We start from the raw sequence: 21240 nt of genomic DNA, 5'->3' as shown, positions 1-21240 counted from the left end.
ACCGAGTCATGTGAAAGGGTGTCTCTATTGAAAGTGAAAGACAGCTACTGTAGGAGACTGTAGGCATAGCTAAGTCCCACATAGATAGTTAAGAGACCTCTGGTCAAGGGAATCTCCAGATGAACTGAACCTTATGGCTTTTACCTCTCTATCCCATTAGATTTACCCTATGAATTGGATCTGGCTTTCCTGGCATAGATATCACATATTACTTGGTTATTGAATTCCTCTGGTTCTGTTCTCTGGCTTACTTAATTTCCTTGACTTGGCTTTCCAAACTCAAATACAGTAACCTGTCTTCTATTTGATGATTTGAGTGCACTTGCTACTTTGGAACAATACCAATAGGCAGAAGACCTGGATTTGAATGTTGGTTCTACCACTTACCAAATAATAGAAGATAAATTAATTTGACCTTTCTAAACTTTATTTTTCTCGTCTGTAAAATGGGACTAGTAATGCTTACCTCCTAGAGATGCTATGAAGATTAGTTGACATACATTTGAAAATGCTTAAATGTTTTCTGAATGTCAATTTCATACACTCTTAACACAAACTTTTTTGTACAGCATCGAAATTCTTTAATGTTAGATTACTTCAGTCATAAATATGTTGACAGCACCTAACATTTTTCACATACATAAAGCATTCCTGCTTTCAGTGAAAAGACTAGAAATATAGCCATGATTCAGAGGCAATAAATATATGTAAGCTAGAACTCTGTCATTGAGAGAGACATTGAGATGTGTTATGCAAGAACCTATATGCTATCTCACTGTCATCTTCACATTTTTAAGTGTAGCCAAGGTCCTTAGCTAGACCTATGTCCATTTACCTTGTTGCCCCCCGCCTTTGTTTCTTAAATCAGTGCCTTAAGCATAGGAAGCACTGAATCATCATTTGATAACCAAGTAAAACTTCATTTAGAAACATTAAGACTATCACCTATGATGTTTTTACCATCACCCATGACTTTTTCTAAATCTCTTTTTTGAATTGTATCCTTAGCTCACACCACCTCTTAGAACTCAAAAGCCTGCAATCCATTGTTGGAAATAATATTCATTTTCTTTGTACATATAACTCTTAGGACTCAAGAACCACCTTCTGTCCCCTACTATTTTTCCATTTCTGCTATACTATTACCCAAAGATCACTTAATAAGGCCATAATAATCTTATCCAGTTATACAACATGATATAATTATCATATTTCCCTGCAATTCTAGTCTGATGAAAGATTGATCATTATTTGAGAATACCTCTCTCCCTCCTATTTAAAGTTGCTTTAAAATTCTAAGTGCTGTTGTCTGAAACACGTATGTATATTTCTTATATTAGCCATGAAGGATTTCAGTGACTACTTGCACTTATAAGCCTGTTTCTCCAAAATATTTATCCTTAGACTTGACCTGAAATGGCAGAGAGCAAACAGTAGTCCCCAAAATGTGCCATCAGGCTGGATTTATATATAAAATGAATGAGGTTTGGTATAGCTGTACCACTTATTTTTGCTACCTTACCAATCAGTGCCCATAACGTGATGGTCAGTTTTCCTGTTGTGATGTTGCTATGAACTCTTTTTTCCATCCTAGTTACTGCTTGAGATAAGCTATGATTGTAAAGTTTGTGAACATTTCATGGGTCAGATTTATAAGTATCCTTAAGTTGTTAACATTCTTTCTATGTGCTACTTCTTTCTGACACTTGAAAATATAAGAGACTACTCTAATTCAGAACTAGTTAGTTGGTCAGCCTGTGTTACTTATGAGTTGCGTGCATCATCTGCTGACAGGGCAGATGGCCTGCAGTTTACAGATTTATGAGGCATTAATGAAAGGCAGAAGGGAGGAGAGTGAGGGCAATGATCCTCAGCATGTGTCTTCATCCAGCTGGGCTGCTGTAACAAAACACCACAGATTGGGTGGTTTATAAACAACAGAAAATTATCTGACAGTTCTGATGGCTGGAAGTCCAAGATCAGGGTGCAAGCATGTTCTAAGAAGGGTCCTCTTCTAGGTCACAGACATCTTATTGTATCCTCACATGACAGAAGGAGCTAGGGGAGCTCTCTGGAGCTCTTTTAAGGCACTAATCCCATTTATTATAGTTTTACCTTCATGATTTTTAAGCACCTTCCAAAGCCCTCACCCACTAATACCATCACCCTTGGGGTTTAGATTTTTGACATATGAATTTTTGGTGTACATAAACATTCTGATCAGAGCAATATGGAATAAACTACCATAGGTAGTAAATGTAGAGGACAGCAGGGTCCACAATAATAGAAGAATCTTATAGCCATATGGTCCACTGAATGGTAAAAATGCAAAAAATAAAAATGCCCAGGGATTTCTAAGCAAGCACCAAATACTGCTGATCTACTTCTGAGGGAAAGAAAACCATATTCAACCCAATACAATTGTTTTCTCTCTTCCTGTGGGGAGGGACTGTAAGATGACATCTCTTATTCTGGAATCAAAGTCAATACAAAAATGATTCTCTTAAAACTTGAAAGACTTAAGTATTTAGGGAAAAGAGAGAACTCCAAATAAGGCAATGTTCAAGATTTAGCTCTCTGGTTTTTATTATAAGGTGTATTGTGAACTATTGCTTGAGTTGTCACTTCAAGATTCCACATCACTGATCCAAGGAAGTCTGGATGGAAATGAAACAAGTCTAGGATGGATATGAAAAATTCCGTGGTGTGAGGGTCATTCTGTTAATAGGCTGACATATGCATGTTTGAAGGGTATCAAGAATTTTATTTAACACAGAATGATAATTTAATGGGTCAAATATATGTGTTTATTGATAAATCATTATGCTTTTTACAGAAAATATTACTATATTCAAACACTTTGGAATAAAAGTGTTTTGAAAACAATTGTTACCACTTAAAGAACTCTTTTATTATTTGTTTTTAGTCAAAGAATAAAATTACATTCAGGGCATACGTGATGAGACTTATAAGTGTGGTTCACATTTCTATATCCCATAACTAGGGGTAAAAGTACTCATCTTAACAGGGTCCCCATTGTGACTAAAATAAACTCACTTGTAAACACCTGTTTATGTGTCTGATTGATTCTTATCTTCAAATTTGAGCTTCAAAGATCTTCAAAGACCATGTGTTGCCCAGCCAAGTCCCTAATCACCTAACATAGAACTCATCTTTGTAGCAACAACAATTTTCAGAATTGATGTGAATAGCTGACAAAGTTCCCCACCCCATGCACCCACAGGATCCCTACAGGAAAATCACAGTATATCTTCAGAGATAGACACCATCCCAGAATCATTCTCCCCCAAGGCCAGCTATGGAAGGCTGTCTCAGCCATCTAATGGTAAAGATAGGTTCTTATAGGGTATTTTAAAGAATCAGCACTTCTAGAATTCCCAACTCTTAAAAAAAAAAAAAAAACATAAGGTTTGGACTTCTCCAATAATCTCAGAGAGGTAGCTTCCTCTAGAGGGAAGAAAATCCTCCCAGGGAGGATACTTTTCTGTTTTATTGGCCATAATCATTTGCCAGACGGAGTGGAGCAACAGGAGTCGCTGCTGTTAATGTGCCACTGATATGACTCTGTGATAAAGATGCTCACAGCACCCCTGGCTAGAGGCCAAAATGGGCCTACATATACAGAGCGTGGGTGTCCTGCATGACTTAGCAACATCTGGGGCTTTGCCTTCCGACACATTATAGGGCAATTTAGAGCCCTGAGTTGGAAGCCAACTCAGAAAGATGGCCTGAAGGAACATAAGCAAACAGTGCCATGAAGTTACTGAATATACTCCCTTAGGATCTTCTCCCCAGAGTCTAGTCAAATGAAGGCCCTGACTAATTTCTTTTTAATTCTTGAGCAGAAAAATGAATCTTAGTTTGGTAGGTGGGGCACAATGGGAATTTAGTAGTCCAGGGAGTTGCTGAGTCCTCTGGAAAATGTGTCCGTATGAGCACAGACATGAGAAAATAGACTTGAGCCCGAACCCTAGAGCTGTCTGGCCAATGAAGCTGTGAATTTTTATACATAGCATATACTATTGGTTAAAAATAAAGTTATTCATGTGATGCAGAAAAATAAGCAATTATCACAATGGCATTTTAGCATAAATGTTGATAGATTTGAAATATAAGACAGAGGAGTAAAAACTGCCATATCCTTAATATTTTACTCCTTATTTTGTTGTGTCAGAGTTGAGGATCGTTGGGTTTATTGCTCAAGTTAACGTTTCTCAGTGTTTATTTAAGTCAAAGTTTTATTAATCTAATTAAAGTTTGAGTTTTGGATAAGTCAAATTCAGCCATTACATAAAATGTAAGTAATTCCCAGGGTAATCAAGCATGGCTGCTTATTTTAATCTGCATGTAACTACAGTATATTTTATCTAAATTCAGATGCAAGTCACATAACGTAATGCAAAAGAGTTCACCCTAATCTCTCACAGGACTGTCATTTATTTTCATCTTTGTGATGAAAAAATATTTAGTACTAAAACTTGAACATATTAAGACAGGGAAAGATACCATGCCATTGGGGCTATGAGCTTACATAGTCCATATTGTGATCAGCACATCTTTTCATAGTAAACTTTGGGGTTAAGTTAGGGAGACGTTATCATCTGGTTGGCATCTTCACTATAACAGAATTCATATTTAGAAAAAGAATTTTTTGAGAAGGGCCCTGAAGTGAGCTTACCAGTCCCTGTGTTGTGGGAATGTCACCCCAATTCTACTGATCTATGAGCTATTTGTTATGTACTATTAAGTGCTATGCAGGACTCAAATATAAAATAAACTATGTACATATGGCCCTGTCTTTTGAGGAATTTAAGGCAACTCAATTTATTTGGGTTGAAAAGACCTGTGTGCATGGAAACTGCTACAGAGAACAATGCAAGAATGTAGCTTTGATTTTATAAATCACACAACAGTTTCAAAAGAAACATGCAGAGAGTGGGGCAGAGGGAAGAATCATTTAAGGAGCACTGGAGTAGGAGATGTAGAACACACATCAGACCTGAGGGCAGAAAGAAGAATCCAGCTGGCAGAGATACAAAGGGCTGATGACCACTGGGTACAGATCAGGAAAAACGTGAAGCTGGAGGCGGCATGGCAAGCCTTGAGACCGGTGACAGTTTGCTAGCCTATTTGAGAGTGAGGCCTCTGCCGGTAGGTCTGGAGAGAGATTGTTGGGTCATCAGGGTGGAATCAGGTAAAACTGAATCCTGTATTAAGACCCAGAAAGGTTAGAGGACTTTCCCAGACACATTCCTCAAATGTGGCCAAGATGAGACTCAACTTAAAATGCTCTTCTCAATGCTATGCTGCTGCTTTTTTCTAGGTTAATAGCAAGTCATCTGTCTGGGTTGTATGTAGCAGCAGCAAAGTGGTGTTGACCCTGGATTTGGAACCATCCTATCACAGTTGTGGGGTTAACTTTGACAGGAGTTAGCCAACAATGCCATGTGAAATGGCCTAGACATATCTTATCCAGCTTTTTAGAAACCATCGGTTTTTAATGAAATCATTATATTTAATTTGCTTTACTCTTTCTTGACTTTAACAGATGACTTTAACATAGCTATTGCTATGGTGCATTTATTTTCTAAAATACAAATCAATGTATGAATAGGACATGTGGAAATCTCAATTTACTGTGTTGTGGAATGCAAAGAAACCCGTAGTAACAACCCGCAGCTGTCGTACAGCTTCTCCTCCCCAATATCTACTCATGCAAGACAAATATAATTGCACCATTATCACATTATATGCTAGCGTTAGTATGGACCAAAACTGTCTCTGGGTTGCCATGACAACCCCAACTAAGATAAAACCAAAAATGGTATTCATGATGCATATTTACCTAGAGTTGATTTTGTCTTCTAGGCTCTTCAATGGCCAACAAGGAATTATCATTCAGAACTTTAGCACAAGATCCATTCTCACTGTTACCAATGTGACACAGGAGCACTTCGGCAATTATACTTGTGTGGCTGCCAACAAGCTAGGCACGACCAATGCGAGCCTGCCTCTCAACCGTAAGTAACACAGTGTTACCAGAATGCTCCTGGGGGGCCCTTGGCTCCAGCCCATCAGCAGAGATAAAACCTGAGAATGATGTATGTTCATTTTAGAACTCAGCCTGATGTGATACATCCCTTACACGTAGGAAACTTGGACCCTAAATGGTATGGGTGTTTGAGAATTTTATAATACCTATTGAATTCTCCATGTGTTTAGCAAAATATCTTAGAGCTGAGAAAAGGGGGAAAAATACCTAAATAATAGGGCCCACTGAAAAATGTCTTCTGACTGAAGATGGTTTGGTGGAGTTTTCTTTGTTTTCATTTTCTTTTTAAAAATGTGTTCCCTTATCCTTAAGCATAGGTAAATTTTGGTTGAATTTACTCTTGATTGTTTTTCTATAGACATTCATCTTGGAATACTGAGAATTTCACATGCCATATATAAAGTGTAAGAGGAAAAAAATGATTATGGACAGAATATTTTATCCATATAGATAATGTTTTTGCTCAAAACTATTTGAAATATAACTTAAGGCTTTGCTAAAATAAATACTCTAATTCTAATCTATCTTAGTTCCTAAGGGCTAGAAATGAAAAATGACAAATAAGCATGAGGATCAGTTGAAGGGAGAGAAACCTAAGCTGATATTTTCTCCTATAATTAGTGTTAGTACTTTTTAGAAGCTGAGTAAACAACACAAAATATTCCTGATTTTGAAGTACAGTGTTTCTCAAAGTGTTCAAAGAAGATTACAGAGAATATACCATCTTTTCAGTTCCACAAAGCTATNTTGTCTCTGAAAAATGTGAATATTGAGTAGTTCATCACAGACATGATCACTTCCATTTTGCAGAAACGAGGGTGGGGTATATAATGCTTCTACTACCTAAAAGTATATTACAAGAAGTTTCATGATTTGTGAACTTTGAATTGCAACAATTTAAAAGCCTCTGATGTTAAGTAAAATGTATTAGTTGTTGTTAGTAGAAAATAATCATTTGAAATGATTTACTCTCTATATATTTTTTAAAAACACACCACTTATTATTCCAGCTTAATATTACTTAATATTTCTTAATACCCCCACTCTGAGAGAAAATCACTGCTTGCCATGTAATAGCCATAGCATAACAAACTTGCTTGAGTTTCTTCCTTGAGGATGATTTATTTAGTGTAATTATGAATAATATAAACCATTAAAAATATTACAGAACTATATGAATGCCAATTGACTGTAAATATTGATATTTCTTTGGTATACTATTAATATTTTAAATGATTTAAATATTCAAGAACCTGAAAGAATTAATGAATTAATAAGGCAAAGTAAAGAAAAATTTAAGGCTTAATACCACATTAACTTTTTGCTATTTGAATTTCTAAATCACATTCTGATTTATGAAGCTGAAATATTAATGAATGTGACAAATTAGGAGCAAATGTCACTTACTTTAGTGTTTATTGTGCTCTGGCAACCTTAACACAATCATCTGGAAATAATGCGCTGGTAAAAGGGCTTCTAAACATGGTGTCCTTATAATGGACTCTAATCATCTCCCTTTGCCACTGCCTTCCTGTATGTAGAGGTATGGTGGAAAACTAGTACAATTTGATTATTTTGTCCACAAGGACATAAAATACAAATCTTATCTGCAATTATGAACATAGGCCTAGAAGTTTCAGCAAATGACTGTATATTCAGACCTCATCTGAAGCTCTTAGTACACTGGGCATTTCTATTTTTCACAGTAATTATTTTTGTACATTTTTCATCTCTCCACTAAATTATGTTTGTTGAGAATATAGGATCAATACCTGGTTCATTATTTTATCTCCAATATCAGCAAGCACATTGCTTGTTATTTAATAGTTAATCAATAAATCTTTAGGGAATAAATGAATTGGTTAAACATCAGATAAGTGATTGACTGGCTAATGAATAAATGAATGAATGAACTGAGTTTTAGATGTAAAATGTGTATTTGTAATCTCTAAATATGCAAGACAATACCAGAAGGATTATAAGTAACACTTACTGTGAGCTTCCTATAGGCGAGATACTATTCTAATCTCTTTATATAAATTTGTTCACTTAATTTTCATGTGATCCAAGAGGTAAATTCTATAATTTCCTTCTTACAGATGAGGAAACTAAGTGAAAGATAAATTGTATAATTTGCAATATGCTCTTCCAGAGCTAGACAAATAACATTTGTCCTAGTTGTCTTTTTTAATCAACTTATCTTTAATCATTTAGGGTGCTGTTCTTCAACATTTAAAACTTTTAAAAATAAGTGTTTAGATGTAAACAAAGCATACCAGATATCAGATTTAAGTATATGAAAAATGAATGGGCTCAATGTTTGACTGAAAACTTCTACAAAAATGAGACTCAGGGACATTTAAACACACAGTTTTACGGCATTTTAAATCTCTTTGGATGGTATAGTTACCCAACACAGACATTGTGAATCTACAAACTATACTATGGGGGAAGGCAGCTTTCTTAAAGTTCATGTGATATTGGCTGAGAAAAGCACTGTGTCACTTGATAAGAAGTTTTGTCATATCTCACAAGGTCTATGAATGGGAGAGGATTATCAGAAATGTGAGTTGCCTCGTGTAGTGTTTATACCTAGAAAACCCTCAAACTAATTGATAACTAACGTTCTCACAGAGCTTTAGCCACTAAGAGTCAGTGTTCCATCCTTAACTATTAGGATAAAACTTGGACTGATATAGTCTACTCCAGGTTTGTAATAACCTGCATTTTCTAGATCACCAAGAGTACAGAAGGCAAGAAGCTATAATTTAGAGTTTTGCTTTAACTAAGACCATAAAAAAAAAAAAAAAACACTCTTTGGCGTGTGTGTTTCACATAAAAACATTCAAGCAGGTCTTGGTTTGGATCCCAGTTTTACTACATATCAGTTATGTGTGACTTTGAGTAAGCAAAGGCCAAAGTCCCAGTTAATTCGTTAATAAAATGAGGCTAATAATGGCTCCCATCTATGGGATAAAAATTAAATGGGATGTTGCATGTAAAGCATTCATCATTCAGCCTGGAACAAAGTAAGCACTCATAATAAATGTTAATCATTGTTATTATATCATATCCCCTAAGAGCACTCAATTCAGTTTGGTTCAGAGAGCAATATAAATGACTGATCTTATTTGTTGACCCCATGCCCAATACTTTACTAAGAGTTTAGATGGTAAACTGGCACTGGTAAGCTAGGGAGGAGACATGAAAATCTGAAATAATGTCCTTACTCTAGTTGTAACTTAACCTCATCCCTTGGTCAGTGCATGAGCCAGATCTTGTGACACTAATTCCAGATTAATGATGTTTGCAGCATAAAAGTTCAGACATCTAGGAGATGCAAAGAGTAAAGCAAAACGAAAAAAAAAATTCTAATTTCAAGGCTCAGATCATTTGTTCAATAGCAACCTTTATTTGTAAAAATAAGAAAAAACCCATATACATATATATATATGTTATATGATTGGAATATATATATATATATAAACTGTCTACAATGTACAAAGCACTGTGCTCAATGTTAGAAAGAAAAGGATTAATATATCTGGAACCCAATCCTCAAAGAGTTCTCAGATAAATGAGAGGAGAGGGATAAGAAACAGATGACTGTAATGCAATACAGTAGCGGTAGCATACTAAGACAGAAAAGAGGCTCTTAATCTGGCCTTGAGAGTCATGAAAGGACTGTCATCTAGAATAGGTAATATAGCTACAAGAATTCTTAGATACAACTCACAATACCAATTTAGCCACCATTGTGTCATTTTCAAAGGCAGAAGTTTGCAGAGTTCATTTAAGAACAATCATGAGCACAGTGTACAGTGGCAACAATGAGAGAATGATCAGCTCAGTCTCAGTGATTGAGGATGAGCTGTAGAGATGACCACTGAACAAAGGATGTGACTAGATTGATCCTGGGTGTGGAATGTTTGGGTGGTGGTGAGGGGGAATACTCTAGTTTGACACAGCCACTGTAAAGACATGGCAGTATGAAACAATCTGATACACTTGAAGACATAGTAGTATCTTCGTATAGTTGGAGTAAAAGGTGGGTGAAGAGACTATTGAGATGATTGGACAAGTTCATGGAATTAGGACAGGAAAGGCTGCAAATGAGCTTGGCCTTTATCTTTCTGGTTTTGGAGAGCTATTGAAGGATTGTTAATAAAGGAAGGATATAAACAGATTTAGTTTCTGAAAGACATTCTTAGGTAATGTGAATTCTAAACCCAAGTATTAGACTTACAAGAAGATAATAGCACAAAAAAGTAGCAGAGGTGAGAGAGTAGCAAGAAATTAGGAGAAAGAAGTTAATGACCAAATGAGGAGCGAATAGGAAGGGAATTGTAGGAACCTAGATAACTCCCAACATTTAGTTGGGTGAAATTAACCAGGCTAGAACATGAGAGGAGGAGGATTAGGACTTTCAGATTTGGGGAGAAGGTAGGGATGGAAAGAAAAGTGACTTTAATTTTAGACATACTCAGTTGGAGGCAATGTCCTGTAGGTAGCTGGATGTAAATTCCAGAATGGAGATGTGATTTGGAGGTTATCAGAATGGAGATGGTAGTATCAGCGATGAGAGTAAGATTTTCTATAAAGGCCATATACAGCAAAAAGATGAACAAGGACCAAAATCCAGGTAAAATCAGCATCGAGGAGTGAATAGAAAAGTTGAAATGTCCTGGATGAAGATGCCAGAGGAGGATCAGTGCCACAGAAGCCACAAGAGATTTTTTCAAAAAAGGGGGGCACTCAGCAATATCCAAAGCAACATCAGATCAGGAAAGTCTGAAAATCAACCACAGTCTCTAACAATTGGCAATAATTGATGATCTTTTTGCCAAGGCAGTTCTGTAGAAAAACTGGAAGTAGAAGTCATGAGGTTGTGGATTAAGGTGAAAGAAGTAGATGGGGAAGTAGAGACATGGGTAATAAACTACTCTTCCTATGAACTAGGCTATGAAAGGAAGAACACAGGCTGATCATCTGCTTTGATCCTTGAGCAGCTGGTCTGAATTGGCTTTCTATCTGATTAATAGGTCCAATGGCTGTATGTATATCAACCGCTCCCTGACCAGCAAAGATGCAGTACTCCGTGTTTGGTGAATCATTCTTCCCATGCTTCTTGCTATACTGCAAGCTTCCCTCATTCTCAGTTTGTTAGTGTCTTTTCACACATCTGTCTTCCGTCCCAGAGAAAAAAGAAAGGGATTTGATTTAAAAGGAAGTGACCTTAAACCCTTTTGCTTTCCATGACCTGTAGGCTTTAGAGTGTAGTAGTAAGAGGAACTCTAATTTTTAGGCAGAGATGTTAGTAATTCCATCAATAGAATTACTCTAGATAAAGAATATGTGATTTCTCAAGTTAAGGGAAAGCAAAGTTTATATTAGGAAAACTGTAGGAAACCAGGTATACAATGAGTCCCTCACTTTGTAGATTATCCAGAAATTTCTGGAATATATCTGCTTTAAAAATGTCTCCTACTGTGTGTGTGAGAGAGAGAGACAGAGGGAGAGAAAGTGGGGGAGAGAGAGAATATTCTGTAGATCACTATAGATCAGCCTCAGGGAGGAAGTGCTGTAACAAAATTAATAATGGATGACAGCATGCCAACTATTCATAGCAAAATTCCTTATTAAGTAAAAAATGGGAGATTCAGAATTATTTGAGATTTTATATTATTTTTCAGTTGTGTCTTTTGTTCCTTGAACAAGAGCAACTAAAAGAGATGATTTCTTTGTCTTCCCCTTAAAGAATGTAAATTGAATGGTCCCATCCTGCCATCTATGGGTCCAATTCATCAGCTTTACACCACTATTTAATTAGTAATTTAGTAACCAACAAAAGTCATTTCTATAAGTAAAATGTATTGTATACACTTTGTTTCCCACCTTCTTTAAAAAACCTAGGTATTGGGGCGCCTTGGCGGCTTAGTCGGTTAAGCGTCCGACTTTGGCTTAGGTCATGATCTCGTGGTTCGTGGGTTCGAGCCCCGCGTCGGGCTCTGTGCTGACTGCCAGCTCAGAGCCTGGAGCCTGTTTCAGAGTCTGTGACTCCCTCTCTCTCTGACCCTCCCCTACTCACGCTGTCTCTCTCTCTCTCTCTCTCCTAGAAATAAATAAAAATATTAAAAAAAAAACAAAACTAGGTATTCATTATAGGACACAAAGAATCACAATCTACAGGCATATAAGGAAAGAGAATTAGTTAAGAAGGGAAAAAAATTTTAGCCACATGAACAAAGTGCTTAAAATCCACATAACTTTAGTTTAATACAACCATCTCCTGAGTCCTAATATATGAAAATATTTGGGACAATTCAAGCTTTAATATTAACAGAGTCTTAGCTTACAGACCCAAATAGATGACAATCATATTGCTACAACGTGTGGGTGCCAAACTCCTCTTTCATGTGTTTCCAAAAGTGGGATGTCAAATCTATTGCCAGAATATGGGTCCTACTGATGCTATAATGTCTTCTTTTCTTGTGTGTGTGCATGTGTGTGTGTGTGTGTGTGTGTGTGTGTGAGGCCATGCCGGGTGCACACACATGTGCATCTGTGCATTTATTCAAATAACAAAGAATTTGCCTCAGAAATATTACACATAAAATATTCAAAGGACTCACCAAAACTTTCTCTTTTCCCTGCCTTAGCAACCCTGTGGAGACAATAATGAAGTTCTAATTTCAAATGCTTTATACAATCATTGCTATTTAACTTTCTGGAAAATCTCCTTTCATCTTTAGAGAATATTTCTTCCCAGTCTGTTTAATTTGATGGACCTTCTCTTAGGAATCAAAAAAGGGGGGTGGTGGGACAGTAGCTGGTATCCAAAAGGAAAGTAGAAGAGGCTATTGGAGAATGAAAGAATGTGGCTGGCATAACAGTTTTCCATTGTTTAGATCTGATTGAGGCAGGCAAACGTTATTTTTTGACTGATTTGTTGAATATGAAGCCAGCTGTGCCCTTGCAAGTAATATTTCAGCTCTCTGCTTGCTTCAAATGTCCCCACATGCCAGTAAGCAACTGTATGGGCTCTCAGTTACTTTTGCGTATTATAATGAACCTTGATTCCATGTGAAAGGTGATACCACAAATTTGAATGATTCATATTTTAGATTGAAATTGATCTCCCCTCCTGGAGCTTAAAGGAGATAGGGATTTCATTTCGGTTGAAAGAGGCAGTAATAAATTTAGACTTGGTGATTATTGAAGACAGTGTGATATGTGAGCCAACTTGCTTTATCCTCACAGCTTTAAGATGTTAATGGAAAGCCTTTCCTGGATGTTCTAGTAATAAATATGTGACGAAAATTAGATTTGCAGTTGTAGGTAGATTTTGATATAGCTATATCAACCTATTGAATGGCACTCTGCTAAACTGAAATACACATATAGAGACATAATTATCATGCATATAATGACTGTATACAAGTTTGCTGAAATGCAGTGTGAAGGAATCAAGAAGGTTTTTTCCTCCCTGACCTTATACGTAGAAGCTTTGTGTATTCTCAAGAAGCTAAACACAAAATAGCCATTCAGTGCCATACACGAGAGAGGATACCCAACAGGCTGAAGTAGTCAGAATAACTGTATGAACAGTTCGCCAAATCGCTCCAGCTGGTGCTCCAGTTCATGAAATCACCACTAGTAAGAGCCAAATGCAAATGCTAAAAGAGCTTTAGTTAGCCATGTCAAATGACAGAACCTCAGAGGTAGAGTAGTCTCAGATATTACCTAGTTGGGTTTTTTTCTAAACTTCTTAAAGCAGTAGATTCCTTTCCTTCCCCAGAGAAAGCCTGATGCAAGCCCTTAATATATAACAAAGATAAAATTGGAGTTCATGTGATTAGTTTGAAGGTAAATCTGGAAAATCCTGTCTTTTTCCTCCATATCACACTGCACAGTGACCCTGAGCCCTGTCCAAAAGTCACAGAGTTCCGCAAAATTAGGTTTGAAACCCGTCCTTCTAGATCAGTTCTTTCCCTTTATAGGTGAGGGAACTCAAAGTTGTATATTGTCGCAGAAGATCTAAAGCTAGAGCTTGCTCAGTTTGTCCTACTCGTCTTCCGGTGCTCTTCCCACTACACAGACCAACCACCAAAAGCTTTGGAAGCAAATAAGTCTGATTTGAAACCCTAGTTCCCCATGCAGGATGCTGGACAATTCTTAGTCCCAATCTTAACGCTTCAATTGTCTCACCTATAAAATGGAGAAAATAGATTCTTTTTAAGGGTTGTTGTGAAGATCAAATGATACAGGATATGTAAAATAGCTAATCCAGTGCCTGATTAAATGTCTCTCCTCTCTGGTATGGATGATCCAAACTTTGAAGGGTAATCCCTGAAGCTCAGCCTCTGTAACCCCAGTAACTGAGCAACTTTATTTCACTGGCTATTTAAGAACAGCATTGGTTCTTCAATCCATGTATTCATGTACTTACATCTATTGCTATGATACTGTTTTTTTTATTAGAATTATTAATTAAGTCAGCCGTGCATATAAGCATTCACTTGTAATGATTGAAAAAAAAAAGTGGTCAGGTTGATAGAGAGGGTTGTACGGGATTAATTACTCTACTGATGTGTTTCTCTCAGGTTAAGAGGCAATTTGACAGCTGTATCTTCAAGCTACTAAAGCTACATATACATACCTATAGCTGATACAGGGTCAATAAACCCCAAAGGGAGGGTGGAGGTTTGGTATTTGCTGTGGTCACTCAGCAGCCTTGAAATGTAGCAGGTTTGTGGGAACTGAGTACCAAAAAGATATTGAAAATTCAAAAGGAGTTTCAAAATTAACCATAAAGTTTTATTACGGGTCCTAGCCTAAGAGCTGGGAAATGTTGGTTCTTGCCTTTACTTGTAGAGGTCCTTAGGTAAAGCACTTAACTCTCTGGCCTCAGTTTCCTCATCTATAAAATGAGGAGAATAAAATAACTAACCAAGTTTTCTTTCACCTCCAATGCTTTAAGATTCTAAAAAAAATTTACATATGTTTAAAAGAAGTAGCTTTATGTATTGATTGTTATTAAAAACAGTTACACTCACCCCTTAACAAAGTAGAAAGGCTGCCAATATTTTTCCCTTCTGTACCATTTTTGTCATTGAACTCAAAATTATTTTTTATTGACAGAAAAAAATGTATTTTAATGTATTTTGCTCTGTGGTGAGTTTCCATAAAGTTTAGCTCAATAGCACTGCTGGCCTAATCATTTTGTCATCTCTACAAAGAATTTTACTCTCCAGGGAAATTTCCTTTATGTTCACAGTTTCAATTCTGTTGGCCAATAACCTATGAAAAGGCACTAGAATAGATCTTTTTCCTTGCTATTTCACAAAGCTCTAACCCTTATAACAAATTAGGCCAAAATGTGACCTTGTGTATATGGGAGTTGTGGCTATTAAGATTTTGCAAAAATGAAACTGTGCCAACATTTCCAGCTTGACAAACAGGTATTCCCAGCCTCTACCTTCAGGAGTGCCTCTCCTGGTCTTTTCCCTGACAAAGCATATTGGAGGCCCTGTGAGAGATTCCCCTCCCGTGATTTCTAAGTAAGTCCTTGAGAGAACATTTACCCAGCATGCATTATTTTCCCTGTAGCTGTGACTGGATTCGAAGCCTGATATAATAGTTGGAGCACATTATAAGCTAACGGTCTGAGTTACTGTCCCGCTTCCACTTTGGTGCTATGATTTCTTTTTCTGAAAAATTCAAGTGTGGCCTCCCATATAAGATTCAAAGATATAAGTGAAGAAAATTATTATTTTGAGGTGCTGAGTGCCGTTATTATTAAACTTCCCATTTCTCCTCAGACAATGTGAAGCATAATTAATAGAGAATATTACCAAAAGAAAAAGTAGAATGAAATAGGACTTTATTCCTGTTTCGATATTCCAAATAAAGGAAAAAGAGGAAGAATTAATTGTGAAAGCAATGATATTTCAGTGGGCCACACACTCTCTAAAGCACTGTAAATTCTGTTTTAGTGACCATAAAACTGCTGGGGAAGAGAGTAGAAAGGGCATGTCCTCATTGAATGCATCTATTCAGTACGGACTGGATTTCCTTACTTATAAATATAATTTAGTTGAGATTTCTCTCCAGAGACACAAATTAGATACCTGCTCAGTATACACTTAAGTAAGATTTGAATAAATCAACAAGACGTGCTTGCATAGAAATGTTATTTTACCTATGGCATGGCCAGAAATTTTTAGTAGGTTCGATTTTTCAAATTTTATCTCTCTTTTCTTAACAAGCTTTCTCTTTCAACTATTTTAAAGCAAAGAAAGAACTTGAGTAACCCAGCTCTAAAATGTGGTATTAGATAGTTGCATGCTCTTCAGTTTCCTTTCTTTGATTTTTTAAATCAATCCAATTAGTGCATATGTGGGGCAGCCTAATTAGTGAGGCAGATCATAATTCTTGTCAAAGAACCATTAGAGTCATTCTCAGGCCACTTAGAAGGAATCGCAAGTTTTCTAAAATACTTCATAAGACAATATTTAGCAATGTATTCTTCTACAACTGGCAGGCCTATAGTCCATGTTTTAGAATTAGTGGCCATACCTGTAGAAAAATTCACGTTTTCTCCAAAAACTTGTAATTTCTTGGGAGCACTATAGTTTATGTTATAATAATATGCTTACCCGCATGTAATATCTATAATCAAACAATTTAACTAAGCAAACACATTTTGAAGGAGACTTGCATAAGCTACGGATGCACAATGGCTCTGCAGTCTTGACTCTGCTGGAAAAAGATAAATTGAAAGTGTTTATTTCTCTCAAGCTGGCATGTTGCTGTTGGAGTCCATATTTGACATCCTTTCTTACACCCATTTTGCTTCATACTTCAGAACCACCTGTATTTCCTCAACACCCCTCCTGCCAGCAGCACCTGGAAGAATAGGTCTCACTTGCCAAAATATTCTTACACTGCCACACATCACCATTATAATAATCTTCTGTCTGTTACTTACCTTTTTTCTTTCTTAGCATGTTCCCTGATTCTTTCTCCCTCTTCTTCTTGTTATGATAATTTTTAAAAGAGAAAAGACATTATTGTTCACACAGTACTAGTGATAGATTCACATCTTTCTGGATCACGCCCTTCTTTTTTTTTTTTTCTTTCTCTCATTTTTCCTCAACTCCAGACTTGATCATCCCCAAAACAGATACATAGATGCTTCTCAAACTGGGAGTATAGATTCGGGATAGAACGAAACAGCCTCAGAATAGGCAGCTCAAAATTGCTTTTGAAAGCTTCATCATCGAAAATGGAATCAAACTTGGCTTACCCAAAATTGATTTAAGTTGCAGCCTAAGGGCCAACCTTTGACCAGAGCAGCGTTTGCGCTTACATTGATTCTGCCTGCAATTGAATTACTCAGCAATTCTATGCACTTTCAGCTCTAGCCCTGGAGTGCAAATGGCCAATTTGGGAAGCAACCTGGTTGCGCCTGAAATTTGCAAGAAGATTTTCTCATATGTTCCTGGAAAACAGCAGGCTTACTTTTTAAAAATAATCTTAGCCACAGAATTGGCTGCCCAAAGCATGTTTTGTTTGTTTGGTTTTTATGTTTGTTTTGATTTCAGAAAACTGCTTCTCCCAAAGAATCTCTTCTGACTGGAAAGATGAGTTCAAATCTTAATGTACGTGTACTAAAGTTTAGAGAAAATGAGAACTAGTGATAAAAAATAAGGCAGTATAATATTCTACTATTAAAGGGAAAGGTCAAAGACACATATGATATAGTTTTAGATACAGCAATTTAAAACAAGCAAAATCATGTTTTACTATAATGTAAACAAAAGAACCTTCTACAGGGTTTCTATAGAATTGTATTCTAGGACAACACCTTCCACCCTTCCTTTTTAAAATATTTTATAAGATTAGCACAAAAGAATATTAAAACTACTCTTCTAGGGAATAGCAAGCTTTTGTTATGCATTTTTATTTTTCATATGTATCCCCTTTTTCTGTAAATTAGCTGTACATCATCTATCCTCCTTACAAAACTTTTTTTATTTTCACATAATCCTTCCGGTCTTTATGTATTTATTTTATGTGTTTATAATTACAGCATAGATTAAATTTTATACCTTGCAAAAACTTCCCCATATTTCTATTCAGTCTTACATAACAAAAATTTTATGGCTTCATTAAATATTCAGTGGTACATTGGTAGAAATGTAAATGAAACAAAGAATGTGTATCACAAAATTTGAGTATTTGTAAATAATAATAAAATGTGCAATGCCCTTTGTTGTAAATTCCATATAGCTAATTCCCTCTCATAGAATTCTTTCACTAATTTTTTGTCAAAATATGTATCTATAGCCAACTGTGGTTGCAATTCAATCATGATTTGACAAATGGAGTTGTATCTGAGCTATGAGTATTATTCTTATATGAATATGTGTTGCTGTTTTTATTTATGATAATGAGTAAGATGAAAGTAACCTCTTTGTTGAAACAGGTAACAGTTTTAGATCCTGAAAGAAAATTCTCTCAATTTTTTGTGCTTCTTACAATGTAATGGCTACATACAATATATTTTAAGTTTAATTTCCGTTAACATTTTTGCCATCATTTTCTTAAGTGTAGACAACCAACAACAATAAAAAACTCAACCCCTAAATTAGAGGATTTACTAATTTCCATTGTGTAAATATCCCCATTATGCAGATATCAAGCTATCAAGTAATGTTACAGAATGCAGAGTTGGGAGAGGATTTACAGATCACACCATAATATAATATAATATTTCCACAGCACAATTATCTGAAAATCACAGATCATAATAAAAATTTAGTAAAATAATTTTGAAAAATGAGTTTTGAGTAGTAATCTCATTTGTTTTTAATGTATTTAATTGTAAGCATACGTAACTTAATTTTAACAAAAGCAATGCTTGGCAAACTGCTAAAAACATTCCTTGAGGCTTAACAATTGACTCTCCTGACCTGATACAAGCCAGTTTCCCCATGCCTCTATTTACCTGAGTGAATATAAAGGAAAACTTGGCTTCTCAGTATATATGCTGCAAGATTCCAGGCAAATTGCACAACCTCTCTCATCTTCAATTTACTCATGTGAAATGGCATTAATTTTACTTTGCTCACATGGAGATAGAAGGATCTTACATATTAAATAAGATATATGTTTATATGTACTTGGTACCTGCTAACGATTCATCCATTAGTTGTCTTTCCTTTCCCTCTTATATACCTCCAATCCCCCTCATTATATCTATAATTTCCTAAACTTTATTGTGAAGTAGGAATGATTTGATACTGTATCTCCAAACCATATAATGACCCCTGATACAATTGAGACTTTTTTCTTTCTCTGTGATAAGCTCATTCATACCCAAGTGCCCACAAATACAGGCAGCATTTCTTGTTTACATTTTCTGCAACATAGAACATTCCTGTCTTAAAATTGGCTCTATCACTATGCTTCATACCTGCTTTACACTAGTTTTAAAGCAACATTTTAGACCAAAGTTGTAAGGCCTCAGGGGATCTTATCTTAGAATGTCTTAATCCTGTGAAACCAAAGAGAAAAATATATTACCTGGTCATAAAAAATGTTCAATGTTACCTATTAACATCACAATAGATTCCAGATTCAGTGCTGTCTCTCCTCTAACCTGGCCAGAGTCAGAGGAGGAAGAATACATATTCTGAGTTGCTTTGAAATAGGTGGAATCTGTTTCTTTTCATGTTACCGCCCCTCCCCAAAAATCTTAAAATGTTTTGTTTCCTCATTCTTCTTTCCTGTTTAAAGCAAGAAAATTATAGTTTGTAGGCTGCATATTTGGGGACATGAAATTAACCAGTAATGTCATAATTTTAAAACTTCAGTATCAATTTATTCAATGCAATGACTATCTAAATGCCTACTCCTGTGCTATGTTGGGAATACAAAAGTGAGCTGATAAGACTTGCTTCCTAACCTTTTAAAGAATACTATTTTTAAAGGGAAGGCTGAAGACAGAAGCGGTTACCACAAAATATAGTAAATGCCTAGAGGTGAGAGAGAGGATGACAAATATGAATGAATAAAAGAAATTTCATGTGGCTGGAGCACAGGGGACAATTAAGGGAATAGTGAACAGACACAAGGAGAGAAAGAAAGGCAGGTACCAGCTTGTGAATAGCTTTGTAAGCATACGCTACCATCTTTTAACATGTTATAGAAATGTCATCAGCCAAAAACTTTCTTTTTTTTCATATACAATGGATAGCTTTTAAAAAGTGAGGGGCAGAGGAGCCAAATATTTATTTACTGAACTATTGTGGTACTTTGGTTCTTAAGATGGCTCATCATGCATGTGAAACAATCCAGTTACTAATGTAAAGACTACTTTGGGTCTGAGCTTTAAATCCTCTGCCATTTTTGTCTGTTCTTAGACACGTACTTATTTATCACTTCCTCATATATTTCTAGAAAATCATATATACATGGGCCAACATACACGTAAGGAAAGAGCACATACTTCACTCTCTTGATCTATTATGCTGATCAAATAGTAAAATAATTAGTACTGAACTATTTGGTGAGATGTTTAACCTTTTTCTAATGTAGTCTTCCCTAACTTTTTGCTAGGACACTGTTAATCTATTCACTGATACATACTATAATTCTTTGGCTTTCCTTCGACTTATACACAATGTTGCCAGAAGCTCTCCAAAGATACTTTGGGGCAAAATCTTTCATCTCTGACCACTGTAATAGAGTTAAATAATCTTGCCCCAGAGTGAACCCATAGAGAACTTTCTTATATAGATTTATAATACATTGTCTCCTGATTAGAAAATCACTTGATCAGTAATGTCACAATAACATTTGATAGCTAAACATTAAAAATGATTTCCCCGACCTGGAAAATAGCCCATAAGGATCATTTTACCAACTTAGTTACAGTCTATTATATGCAATGAAATATCCAGCATAATATATACCTTCTCCAGTCCCAGACCAAGGAAGTTAAGTTAAGCTCTCTAGGAGGATTTGCCTTTGTTTTTTCTATGTGTTTTGGTTTGTTTTGCATTAGTTTGTAATAACATATATATCCATTCCCATCTTTCAATTGGTTATGATAGGAACTGGGTGAGAGAGCTGACGTGGTTAAACACAAATCCAGCCCC

At 36.0% G+C, this 21240-nt stretch overlaps 1 protein-coding gene across 1 annotated transcript in view; it reads left to right on the top strand.

The window, feature by feature from the left end:
* NEGR1 (neuronal growth regulator 1) overlaps positions 1-21240 on the top strand; it is an 837611-nt gene that overhangs the window by 655290 nt on the left and 161081 nt on the right. Inside the window, exon 6 of the mRNA XM_077776416.1 lies at positions 5890-6041. Within this exon, the coding sequence (XP_077632542.1) occupies positions 5890-6041 (152 nt within the window). The remainder of the gene's footprint in view (positions 1-5889; positions 6042-21240) is intronic.

Source organism: Crocuta crocuta, unplaced genomic scaffold (assembly GCF_008692635.1).
Source record: "Crocuta crocuta isolate KB4526 unplaced genomic scaffold, BGI_CrCroc_1.0 scaffold342, whole genome shotgun sequence".
In the NCBI taxonomy this organism is placed as follows: Eukaryota; Metazoa; Chordata; class Mammalia; order Carnivora; family Hyaenidae; genus Crocuta; species Crocuta crocuta.
The sequence above is the reverse complement of the archived record's forward strand: the minus strand, read 5'-3'. Positions and strand labels throughout refer to the sequence as shown.